We start from the raw sequence: 13,104 nt of genomic DNA on the forward strand, positions 1-13,104 counted from the left end.
AAGTTTCCCCACGGTAGTACTGTAATTGTGTGCGTTTGTTTTCCTTTGCATGTCTATTACTACCAGTACCATTATATATTTCATATACTTAGCAATAAATAACTTTTATAGTCATACTAGTAGTAACTGGGTGTATGTTTCCTTCTCCACTTTCCTTCCCCACTTGCTCTCCAGCAACGCTTCTTTTGACCCAGGCTGATTGACCCAGTTTGGCTCAGACGTGCCCTAATGAACTGAATGCTGGCCCATAAGGGTGTCAGCTGAACACCCAGCCGGATTCAGAGGTATTCTGTTTACCTGTGTGCTTGCGTTTGACTGCAGTTTATTGTTGCTCTGATGAACTGATTCTTGGCATATAAGGGTGTCAGCCTGTCCATACTGATCAACCTGGCCGAGTCAGGCATGTCATGTTTATCTGTGTGTGTATGACTGATTTGGTGACTGGAAGAACCCAGCCCCACTGAAACTGAGTCCTGCAAGAAAGCTCCATTGGGGGTGAGGACTTGCAGAAGGGAGATATACAGCTCCGTATAGAAACACAAACAACACATTGATAGAATTACAGAGACCATAGAAACATATCCATAATAAATGAGCACACCCCAAAGTGATGGGCAAATCTGGTAACAAGTAATCTTCAACATGACACTGAGAAGCTTAATATTTACTTGCAAAGCTCTATGTCCTCACATTTTGTGAGAAAGTCTATATCCTTAGAATTGTTTTCTTCCTTTTGGAAAGAAGCCTCAAACTATCACTGTCAAAAAATATAGGCATTTTTTATCTATGTAAATAGACTTACAATTTTAAACACGTACCAACAAATCAGATAAATCTGATCTGCCACAAGAAGATTGCTTTTTAATACAAATGAGACACTTCTAAGCTTAAATTCTAACCTATGTTTGTACTCAGTCACTGTATGCAGAGACAGGATATTGTATGGCTTTTTGATTAAAAAATATAAACAAACAAACTCAAGAGTTAATGATTACTCATTTGCCTAAAAAATAACTTCCTTTTATTCAGAATTGCAAAAAGAGAAAGCTTTGCTACAGTGAAGGGCTGCAGAACAAATACCTTCACACATGAACAGAAGGCTAAATTACCAAAGCCATGTACTTGAAAAACCTGCAATAATCATTACTACAAGCTAAATCTAATTTAGCTTTAAAAGCTGCCAAGTTAAGTAAAGTATACCTAGTTTTAGTTCTTCAGTTTTGTCTTCCATTATTTATTATACACTCCCCAGTTTCACAGGAATAGCAATATTTGTGTCCACTATCTGATCATAGTAAACCCATTAAAAAAAAAAAACAAATGAGTAATATTATTTTGACATTAAAATCACTATGAAGGAAGAACACTTTTAAGAGAGATAGAGAGAAACTTTCTATAAGACTAATCTCTGTTGGAATTCTCTATTTATTTACTCTTGCTGATGCACAAAAACAACAACAAAAAAGAAAATCTGATTTCTAAGGGTTATCTGGAAGCTTCCTCAACAAGCTGTAAACAGTATTACTTATTACAGGTAATTTTATCATCATCATCAAAATTATAAAGTGTTCACCCTACAATAGGGTTCTACACCAAAAGTGACTCAAACTATGGCAACTTCTTATCCAGCATAACCACAGCTTGTATATGTTCTGTTATATTTAGATATAACTAATATCTTAATTTAGTCACTAATATTTAACCTTGCTAGTCCGAGTCAGAGTGGCAGCGTGTGCCTTCTTGTGAAGTATGTAATCCAATTGCTAGGCCAACTCTAAGTGTGGAATCTCATGAAAACAAGGGATTGCATAGATATAAATTATATAATTATTTGCTTATCAAAACTGTTATTGATTGATATGGCACAAAGTGTACTTTGTATTTGGAGGGCCAGTGACTGGGGAAGGAAACAAACCAAGCATATTCAATGCAAGTCAAGTCAATCAGATAATACATAAACCTATTTGTAGAGAGGTACTGCATTTATTCATATCTAAGACAACCCCCCAATAATTAAATTCTATACATGGGGGGGGAATCTATAAATTTGTTAGTTTTCCATGTTTGGAATCTAATTAGTGGAGGGTTATCTTTAATTCATCTCTCCACAGCTGCAAGGGGGGCAGGCAGCATGTGGAGGTCAAGCAGCTTGCTCCCTGCTGGGCCTGTCCTTCTGTAGCCTCTGCTCTTCCCGCTTCCCCACTGCAGTTCTAGCCAGCGTCACTAAGCACGGCTGCATCTCACCGCACCACTGCTGCAGGGCGGGGCTGGGGCTGTGCTCAGTGCCCCAAACCAAAACACGGATGTAGCCTGCCAGCACACAAGAGAAGTTCTGAGGGAGCCGTCCAGTAATAAGATTAGTGGGGAGCAGAGACTGGAGGAAAGCAGGAGAGAAAAGTGTTGGGTGGGGAAGAGATGGGAGAGAAGAGGCTGCAGGGGGAGAAGGGGGCAGCAGCTGTGACTATGGCCCCGACCTGGGTAAGTGCTGGAGCCCGAGCCACAACAGCTGCCTACCCTGCCACTGCCTTCCTTCATACACAATTCCAAGACAGGCTTCCCTGCTTCATGTAAAATGGGGGGGGAGGAGAAGCTCATCTTAGAATCAAGTATAGTACATTTCACAGTGAAATCACATTTTAAGAGACTACTAAAACAAGTGTACATACTTTCTCAGTTCTTGCTGCAACATTCCTCCAGGTATAGAATGTCTTCACTTTGTTATGAATAATTTCTGGGGCTAATGATGTTCCTGATCTCAGCTGCAGCATAGCTTTTTCCAAGCCATCACACAGCGACTTCACTGAGGGCTCACATAAGATAATAAGATCTTCTGGTAGCACTTCTGGGATTCCACCAACTCTCGTACTCACCACCTTTGGAGACAAAGACAATTAAATAATACACCTGCTGCATAATACAATCAACTGAAGTAGAGCTATACTGATAAGACAGACAACACAGATGAGCAGTAATACTTTAAACGAAGCAAATGATTCACTCCAGTAATTGCTGTACAGTCTTCAGACAGGTGAACTGGCTGAAGGCCCAAGCTCTGAAAAGCGACTAGGGCAGCAAATTAGCACATGTTCAGAATTGACCCTTTGGTAACAAAGAAAGAAACTGACATGGGGGTGAACAGAAATCAGAGCCACTTCTCCCCTTCCTCCCCCCAACATGTAAAATTAAAATTTATTTTCCTAAAGGTATACGTCAGGGACCCAATTCCCTTGGGATATACAGACAGATGTACCAGTTGTATACATATGAAAGGATACTGATATAAAAACTCTTACAATGAAACCATTTCATTGGCATGATTCTGTAGCAAAACAAGGTAGCAAAACAACTGCAAAAAACTTTTACCCTGCTTCATCAGGAGCAAAGTTAAGGTGATTTAGTGAGCCTGTATTGCTACAGAATCAAGCAGATGTGCATTCCTGAGGGCAGCTCCTCCTTTCCTTTTAAAGCATTAAAGGTCCAGACCCTTGGATTCTCTCCTCACCCTCACCCACCTACCTCAAGAAAACAATAAACCAGTAAGTTGATTTCGAAATGGCTATTCTTACCTCAGCTCTTAACCACGCATGTTTTAGAGCTCTAAGATCACTCAAATGTTTACATAAACATTCTTAAAGATTTGGGCATGTTAATTTTAACCTGAATAAAAGCTATCATTTAAAAAGCAACGTAATAAAAGCATGAAGATTCCTATAATGTATGTTATTATTTACAGTGTTAGCCAACAATAAGAAAGTTGCAGAACTCTCCACAAGACAGGATGGCAAATGGATAGTCACTTGTAGCAAGTGGGGGAATAAGGCAGAATCTACTTGCACAGAAAGCTGGAAAGGAAGAGGGCTCCAGTATTCATCATTAACTGCTAGCATTTTTATACATTATAGACATTCTCCATATTTAATGAGTACCTTCAGAATGTAGTTATTTGTGTCCAAAAGCCTGCCATGAAGAATTTTCCCAATTATTTGAGCTAGTCTAATAAAAGATATCTGATTTACCCAAATAACCTTGTCTGTCTATGTCCTTAGACCAACACAGCTACAACCTACACCCCTAAAAAGTCTACAGAATACATATACCCCTGGCAATCACAAGTTACAGCTACACCTTATATACTAAAATCCCCATATTCTAGAGTTGTGCCCTTCAATAAAAAGTATGGCTAATGCCACAACTGGAGAACTTTTAGGTTAAAATATTCACATTATCCTAAGAAGCAGGCCATGCCACTGTTACAAAGGGAAGTAAAAACCCGAGTCATCCTTGACAGTCTGAGCTGCAGAAACATCCCTTCCCAACTCAAAAACAAGTACATGGTTCTACTGTGAACTTGTGAGTAAGGACCACTAGACAGCTGTCTGAGAGGTTTAAGTACCATCAGAGCACCTGCACATGCAAGCCAAGTTCTCACTTAAGAGCTGTAGCTTATGCTCAGTGCTTCTGAAGGTAAACTCCAGACAGCCAAATAGTATATTCATCCCTCTCCTTACCAAATAAGCCATTTTTGGGAAGAAGGGGAGCAAGGACATGGGTTTAGATACCTTCCACATGGAGACTGTGTTTACTTTCTTCCTCTTTGTGGTGAAACTAATATATATCTAAACTCAAAGAACACCCCTACCCTATCACACTACCCCTTCCATAAACTTATCAAGCTGCATCTTAAAGCAATTGTGTGATCTTTTTTCTCCCCGCAGGTGTGTCAGACTGGACACCTTATGATCAGACAGCATATTCAAGTTCTCCCCCCTTTGTTGCTAATAACCTATACATCCCTACTTTAAACCAAAAAGTTACTGATATTAAATCAGCACCTGACTGACCTGTAATATTATATTTGACAACACTATTTTTTTTTTATTTTTTTTTATTTTTTTTAACTATAGGCCATCATCTTCTGTATTATCTTTGGATCATCCACAAATGTCATAATTGCACATGAAGTTCTTGAGCCAGGTTTGCTATGAAAACATTACACAGAATGGAGTACAAAACCCATTCTTGAGAAACAGCACATTAAACTTCCTCTGGTTTGATCAGTCCCATTTAACAAAACCATCCATCGTCAGGATCTCCTTTTCAGTCACCATCATAGGTTCTCTTTTATCCAGCTTATCTCCCTACAATTATAGTATTAATGCCCCTCTTCTCCAGTTAGCTAATTTTCCTGTGCTTCATAGGAAAATATATCTTGCTTTGCTTCAACTCTAAATTGACTAGGTCCACTATGTTGACTTCAGCTAAGATCTATTAATTTGGTCCAATACGATTTGTCTTGAATAAAACAAACATTGTGTTTACTTCTATTTTCTGTTTCTCTTCATGCTTTTAATTAGCCTTTGGTCTTAAGATACTGCATATTAAAGTCAAATCTAAACAGCCTATAATTGCAACCCAGATCACTTTTCCAGAAAAGGTACTTACTTATGACTTGCAGGATAAAAATACTAAATTGAAAGATATGCTGAAGATCCTTGCTATTTCACATGCCACTTCTCAATATTCTGGAATGAAGACTAGCTTAACTGAGCTCCCAAATTTCATCACAGTAAGAAACCTATGTTTTGCTTCTGCCCTAGACGTGTTAATTTTCATTATGATATCCTTACTCCCATTTGTTATCCATCACTAACCTGATTTAATCCCAATTCTCCTTGGTTGTTAATTTACCCTTCACTTTACCAGCACTGATTCATAGCTCAAGTTAAATTGACAAACAAGTGACCTTATGTAAATAATAAACAAAGCAGTGTTTTATTCCCTCTCCTCTTTCTTCCTTAACCCTAGCCATCTTTGTGGCAAGTGAGGGTCAATCAGAGAACAATGAGCAGAACAATGGCTCAGTTGAAATAGTCTGTCAGATTACTGAAAGAGGTCATGTTCACCCAGCATTTTCCCCCAATGTCTGTTGTTAATGGAACATAGGGAAAACTGTGATTACCCTGAGTCAACTAGCTAGAAGAGTATACCCAGAACAACATTTTCAAGAGCCAACCTAGTTAATTCAGAGAACTAGGAATTGTCCTCTTTGTTGGGAATATCCTTGAACACATTCAGTTAGCGTATCTGCCTCCACTTCCACATGAGATGTAAATCAGCACAATACCAGTAGTAATTACCCATTTTTATAAAGAGCTTATAGATCCACAGATAAAATGCATTGTTACAACTGTTAATTTCAAATATAACAAATTATATTTATACATGCACTCTGTGTAACTCAGATTCTTTTACCTGTAAACCACAGCTGGCTGCTTCCACAATTGCCATACAGAAGGCTTCAGTGAGAGAAGTGTTGAGAAAAATGTGACCCTGAACCAAGACATTTCTAACATCCTGATGTTCCAAAGCCCCTAGAAGACGCACTCTGAATATAGGACAAAGAATTAGAATAAAAAAGTGTCATATTTTGTAATAATAAATGCCATATAACATTACTCAAATATTCTGATAGAAGCAGCTTACCAAGCGTGCCATTACTTTCCGAGTGGCACTGAAACATTCGCATTCCAAGTTCTTTGCACTTTGATTAAAAAAACCCTCTATATTCAGTTTGAATAGTTTGGTTTTATTTTTCAGAAGAGTAAAAGATTTTCTGGCAAGTACCTTCAGATTGCTGTTCCCATGTGTCTAGATTTAAGACTAAAGATTTTTTAAGTTAATACTCCACGTTTACCAGTGTTCCTCTATTCAGATAAAACGGGTACCTTTTGAGCCCATTTAATCAATTCTAAAATTTCAGGGAGGTGCTAGCTATCAATGGGTAGCACGATATTGATTTTGGAAAAACTATAAAGCCAGAAACGGGAAGCATGATCATCCTGAAGGATTTCTCTCAAACCAAACCAAACCAAACCAAACAGAATAAAGGTGTCCCCATTCCCTCATTCTTCCAAACAAGATGAACTGCCATGGGGAAAAGAGTGGGGAGTTAAAGGAACTTTGAGATGAAAGAACACATTTTGTTTGTTTGTTTTCTACTCAAGTGCATTTTGTCACCATAAACATGGATAAAACAAACCTGTCGTGAAGTTGGTATCTTTCACGTACTTCTTCCAAAACAATTCGTTTTGGTCCTTCTCCTCCAACTAAAAAATTTAAGTCTGGATATTTCTGACAAAGTTCAGGAATTATACCACTAAGCAAGTCTATACCTGAAAGTACAACAATGACACAATTTAAGTAAACACATTTTCAACTTACCCAAGATTATTGCACAAGGCCTCAAAATCTCAAGTGCCCAAATGTGCAAGATTAAAGTTTAGGCCTATAAACCAATTAGGCCAATTTACATAATTAATAACCCTCATGAAGTCCCTGAATGAGATTCTTATTCGAGTTTCAACTTATTTATGTTGGAAAAACTAGCCCAAACTGCACCAGCTCTGGCCAGAAGAATTATCATGAGCAGGTACTGAGGACAAGAAGTGCTGGCTCTCCCTAAGGACTTTGCTGCAATTTGCCAGAAGAGGTGCAGCCTAAAGGTAAAAGGGGTCAACTTTTGCAAACCCATCTGATTCTGGGCTGACCCAAGGACTGATGCAAATGTTAGAGCATTCCCAGATGTAATTAAGACAGACACCCTCCTCCCACAGCTAACTGAAGTTTGGGTAGCAGTACTACTAAATTTGCTGATGACACTAAGATGTGGGGGGACGTGGGCACACTAGAAGGAAGCAACAGGCTAAAATCAGACCTAGACAGGTTACAAGGGTGGGCGGATGAGAATAGGATGGGATTCAACACAGACAAGTGCAAGGTGATGCACCTGGGGAGGAACAACCGGCACCATACCTACAGGTTGGGGAACTCCCCTCTTGTCAGCACGGAGGCGGAAAAGGATCTTGGAGTCATCATTGACTCCAAGATGAACATGGGCCGGCAGTGTGGGGAGGCAGTCAGGAAGGCCAACCGCACCTTGTCATGCATCCACAGATGCATCTCGAGCAGGTCCAAAGAGGTGATCCTCCCCCTCTATGCGGCACTGGTCAGGCCACAGTTGGAGTACTGCGTCCAGTTCTGGGCGCCGCACTTCAAGAGGGATGTGGACAGCATGGAGAGGGTCCAGAGGAGGGCCACTCACATGATCAGGGGACAGCAGGGCAGGCCCTATGAGGAGAGGCTACGGGACCTGAACCTGTTCAGCCTCCAAAAGAGAAGGCTGAGGGGGGATCTTGTGGCCTGTTATAAACTAGTCAGGGGGGATCAGCAGGCATTGGGGGAGTCACTGTTCCCCTGAGCACTGCCAGGAGTGACCAGGAATAACGGTCACAAGCTGGCAGAGGGTAGGTTTAGGTTAGACATCAGGAGGCGCTACTTCACGGTCAGGGCGGCTAGGGTCTGGAACCAACTTCCAAGAGAAGTGGTGCAGGCTCCTACCCTGGGGGTTTTTAAGAGGAGGTTAGATGAACACCTTGCTGGGGTCGTTTGACCCCAGTACTCTTTCCTGCCATGGCAGGGGGTCGGACTAGATGATCTGCTCAGGTCCCTTCCGACCCTAGAAACTATGAAACTACCAACACTATCAATGTAAAGTCTGTAAAAACCCAAAATTTAAACAAATCTGACTAAAATGCAAGTTTTCTACAAAACCCAAAACCACATAATTTTTGTCCAGTTTTCAGCAGACATAGCCTGAATTTCTTTGAGAGAGAATGCATTCCCATAAAATGCATGCAAATATTACAGTGGGGGGGGTCTTTTTGTTTGTTTAAGGGGGGGGAGCTGTTTGTCATTTTTACAGATTCTAGGTACTATTAGAAAAACAAATAATTTTAATTGCTTACTAATATAGAAGGGTAAAACTAACAGCATAGTGAAAAAATGAGTACTGTTTTGTGTAACAATCCAATATTAATTTATATTATAAGGAGGAACTTTTCTAATCATTTTGAGAGAATCCCTTTAGTGAAGGACTAAAGTGAGTCTCAGGTCAAGAAATATAAACATCAATAAACTGCAGGATTTCTTTTGTCTATATGAAACACTTGATTCTTGTCCGATACGAAAAATAAAAACTAAGAAAACAATTAAATTGAGGCTACAGTGCTTTCTGCAAACTGCCACCAAAGAAAATAACGACTGTAGGTGTGGCCCAGAAACACTATATGTGACATTTCCAACAGAAGTCTCCTACTGTCCGAAGGCCAGCAAGTGGCCTATGGAGGCACGTGAATCTATTCTCCTACCTCGAAGAACCCACCACTAATGTCTTTTAAGCTCCAAATTGAGCAAGCTGATGAATAAGTTACCAATGACTTCAAAGATGCCACGTGACTGACAAGAACTGACCACATAGAGCCAATTTCCATGCCCAGTGCTCAAATGAAATCAACAGGAAATTATCCCTTATGATCAGTTCTCTGTACTCAATTCATGAGAGTAGGGGGTGGGGAAAGGAACAAAAAACCAGCCATTTCAAATTCAACTCCATTCTCAATTGAGGACACATCATTCTATATTCACCACAGAACATTTCTTACCACACACTAAAAGGGGAAAAAAAAAATACTCTGAAATGTGACTTACAGGTTGGACCTCATTACCTTTCCTGTAAACAAGCCTGCTGACAACAACAATAGTTGTTGTGCTATTATCCCTTCTGGACGGGTCTGGAGTTAAGTCAGTAGGGTCTACAGCGTTGGGGATGACAGACACGATCTCAGGATCCAGTGCTGCTCTTAGTACAGTATTTTCCTTGCTAGTGTAAGAGACACAAATGATGTGATTTGTATCGCACAGTGACACCGTTAGGAGTTTGTTTGTAAGTATTGAACTGACATCAGCAAATCCAAAGAGAGAATGGTCTGTAAAAACTGTCCGTAAGCCCATTGTCTTGGCGTGAAAGAGTGCATCATGAGCCATGGCAGAAAATGAACTATGAGAGTGGATTATGGTGACTCTCTCTCGCACAAAGATGTACCTGAGCAAAGGCAGACTGTGGAAGAGTGTTGTTGCAGTAGATTGATTGTACATGACCTTCAAAGGTAAGTAATAGACCTTCAGACCATTGGTGAGATAACGAATGCCTTTTCGACTTCCATACGCATGAGTGACAATTATAACTTTGTGCCCTCTTTCAATCAGGCACTGTGACAGTTGGTAGATGTGACTTTCCACTCCTCCCATGTTTGGATAAAAAAAGTCAGATACCATGCATATACTGTGCGTTCGAATGCCCCATGCTGGGGGTCTCCCACAGTTAACAACAGAGAAAGCAGTAGCAAGAGACTGCTCCTGATCTCCTATTCTTCTGCAAGCCATACTTGGAACAACTTTAACAGTCAGTCGTTCCAGTAGCTTTTCATAGTATATAGGTAAGAAGCAGGCTCAAATCTGAAAGGAGAAAAAAGGAAATAATTACGATCTCAAATAAAATAGCATACAGTTCAAGACTGTTATTTCCACCAGGACATTCATGATACAGCATCATAACCATTTATTTCTTCGAGGTTGGCACTAGCTTTTGAGAAGTTCCACACAAAGTAAAAATGTTTGTTCAGTTACAAGTACAGTAGAATGCGCCAGCTTCCCTAGCCACATCCAGGCCTTGACATGTATTTTCAATAAAAATATAGCAAGTAAAATATAACGTTTGTTGGGTGAGGGAAGTACTCTCATTTCTGAGGCTCACTGCAATTCCCTCCCCTCAATCCACAAACCCTAAACCAAGGAGATTAAAAACAACCAACCAACCAAAAGAAGTATCAGGAAGAAGGCAGAAGACTAGATCCCCTGCTGCAACTATTCTAGAAAGACACCACAACACTGGAATAGAGAATGGGGGATAATCCACAGCTGATGGATCAGCTAGTCACCAGTGAACTTCACTGCTTTGCCATGAAAGCTGCATAACCATATGAAACATTCTCATTCTGCGAAGCACTCTCATAGCCACACAGTATTTCCCAAAGAGCATCAGACTCTGTAACAAGGGCAAACTCCCTATTTAGAAGGGGAAAAATAAATAAAAGAACACAACCTGGGGAGTTGCCAAGTTTCTAGACCATATACTTAGACCAGAGGTTCCAGGCATGTAATCAGTGTTCATATTATTCATTAACTCTGAAGGGAGTTTCCCATAAAATAAAACAAAGCACAAAACAAAACACAAAACAACCTCCCCCGACAAACAAATCTATATTTGAAGATGCCTTGGCAAGACAACAGTCATACTTTCTACAGTGAAACCATCTATGACTACAATATGAGACATCTAAACAAAACCAGTTGAGGGTTGTTGAGGGTCACCTGGTCTAACCCCTGCACCCTGTCGTGGCACAGGAAGTGTTTTTTCTCAACTCTCCAAAGTGAAGGAAGATGAAAGTCACAGAGCTCAGAGCAGCCAGGCTGGCAGGGACCTCCTGAGGTCCTTGACTGCTGCCTGAAGAAACTCTGGCTGCATTTTTCTCTACATGTTTTCATTTACATGCTCCCCCATCCACGGTCCCACCAAGCCCCAAGATATCCTGGTCAACCTCCTCCTGGCCCTAGCCAAGTTCACAATCCATCTGACTGGGAAGGAGGCCCTGAACAGAAAGACGGCCCCCCCACGGACTTTGGGGTCAGCTTTCTGTCCCTCATTCACTTACATCTACAGGCAGAACTAAACTGGGAAGTATCCACTGACTCCTTGGACTCGTTCGAGAGCCTGTGGGTGCTGCCCAGCGTGCTCTGTTCGGTGTCTCCTTTTGGCACTCTCGTTACTAAGCTTGGACTAGCATTCCTATCCCTTTCTTCTTTATTATTATTTGTCCCCATCTTGTTTGGAGCGTGGCAATTGCGGTGCTCCAGCAGCCTGCCAAATCTCATGCACTGGCATCCCCACGCTTTCAAACAGCAGCAGGGGTGGTTGAACTCAAGCTCATTGCACAAACTTCAGCTCAAGTGCCCTCGTCGCCATTCTCAAGTGCAGGGATGTTGTCAAAGCACCGCTGTGTCTCCCTGCGCTCTGAAACCGCAGCAGGGGCACTCCCAAGAAAACTGGTTCAATGAGCTTGAGTTCAAGCACCCCCACTGCCATGTAGACACCAACACCCGAGACGTGGTGGTGCTTTAATTAGAGCAGCTCTTGTTAAAGCACCAACCCCCACTCCCCGCAAGCAGGTGTAGACGTGCCCATCGTTTTCCTTGCTGGGTGCCCTCCAAACCAGCCAACAGGCCTGCCTGAAGCAGCCTCGAAGGAAGGCGATTTCCTGCCCTACCCCAGGGCACATTTGCAGCGGTGCAATTTGCACCCCCCCTGCATTGATGCCCTGCCCCCGTGGAGCAGTCAGGGGACAGGTCTCGGGGCACTTTGGACAGGGCTGAGGCAGGGGCTGCAAGAAGGGAACCCTGGAGCCCCCCTAGCACGAGGGCCCCGCTCACAGGCGGGAATGGGTTATTCCTGTGCCCCCCGCGGACGAGTCCACCCACACCCCCGCGAGCGCTGCCAAGTAGTTCAGTCTACCCGGCAGCCGCGCCGAACCGAACGGCCCCGCTGGAGGGGGAAGGGAGCGGTTGGTGGAGGGGGAGGGACGCCGTTTCGTACTTGCCAGCTCCCATCGCACGCGACTGGCCCCCATTTCCGGGTGGGAAGCGGCTCGCGCGCGCGCAAGACCACTCCCATCGCCTGGGCAACCGCCCTTCCCTTCCCAACGCCGGATGTGTCGCGCGGGCGCGGAGCCCGGCGGCCAATGGAATCTGCCCTCCATTATCGGTGAAGGGAAGGAAGGGAGTGACGTCGGGAAGGGCCTGCCTGTTCTTTTAACCTTTTCTTCGCCAGTAGCGTTGCTCTGCCGCGCAGAGCGTGTGTGCGCGTGCGTGCCAGTTGGGGCGGTACCTGCAGGGCTAGGGAGAGAAGGGTGCTGCGGGTCAAGAGTGAGGGGCACTGTTAGTGAGAGGCAGGGCATATAATTCCGCTCCATCCCACAATCATATACCTCTCCTCTCCCTCTCTGCCCCTCGCCCCTTTTCCCTCAGCATATGCCTCTTCACTATTTCGGGCTTATCACCCCCTACCTGATTAAGCCACTGGCTGCTGCTGTGCAAGTAAGTGTAAATAAGTCGCATGCAGCAGCATACTGGAGGGTTGCACGTCTTGGACAG

General features: G+C 42.7%; 1 protein-coding gene across 1 annotated transcript in view; it reads right to left on the bottom strand.

The window, feature by feature from the left end:
* The window catches only part of PIGA (phosphatidylinositol glycan anchor biosynthesis class A), a 22,735-nt gene extending 10,098 nt beyond the window's left edge, over nucleotides 1-12,637 (bottom strand). The window contains exons 1-5 of the mRNA XM_019525039.1: nucleotides 12,548-12,637; nucleotides 9,564-10,353; nucleotides 7,040-7,172; nucleotides 6,253-6,385; nucleotides 2,667-2,873 (exon numbers count right to left, since the gene is read on the bottom strand). Of these exons, the coding sequence (XP_019380584.1) occupies nucleotides 2,667-2,873; nucleotides 6,253-6,385; nucleotides 7,040-7,172; nucleotides 9,564-10,281 (1,191 nt within the window). The 5' untranslated portion in view covers nucleotides 10,282-10,353; nucleotides 12,548-12,637. The remainder of the gene's footprint in view (nucleotides 1-2,666; nucleotides 2,874-6,252; nucleotides 6,386-7,039; nucleotides 7,173-9,563; nucleotides 10,354-12,547) is intronic.
* Between the last annotated feature and the right edge of the window lie 467 nt (nucleotides 12,638-13,104).

Source organism: Gavialis gangeticus, unplaced genomic scaffold (genome assembly GCF_001723915.1).
Source record: "Gavialis gangeticus isolate Ggan-Ray unplaced genomic scaffold, GavGan_comp1, whole genome shotgun sequence".
Lineage (NCBI taxonomy): Eukaryota > Metazoa > Chordata > Crocodylia > Gavialidae > Gavialis > Gavialis gangeticus.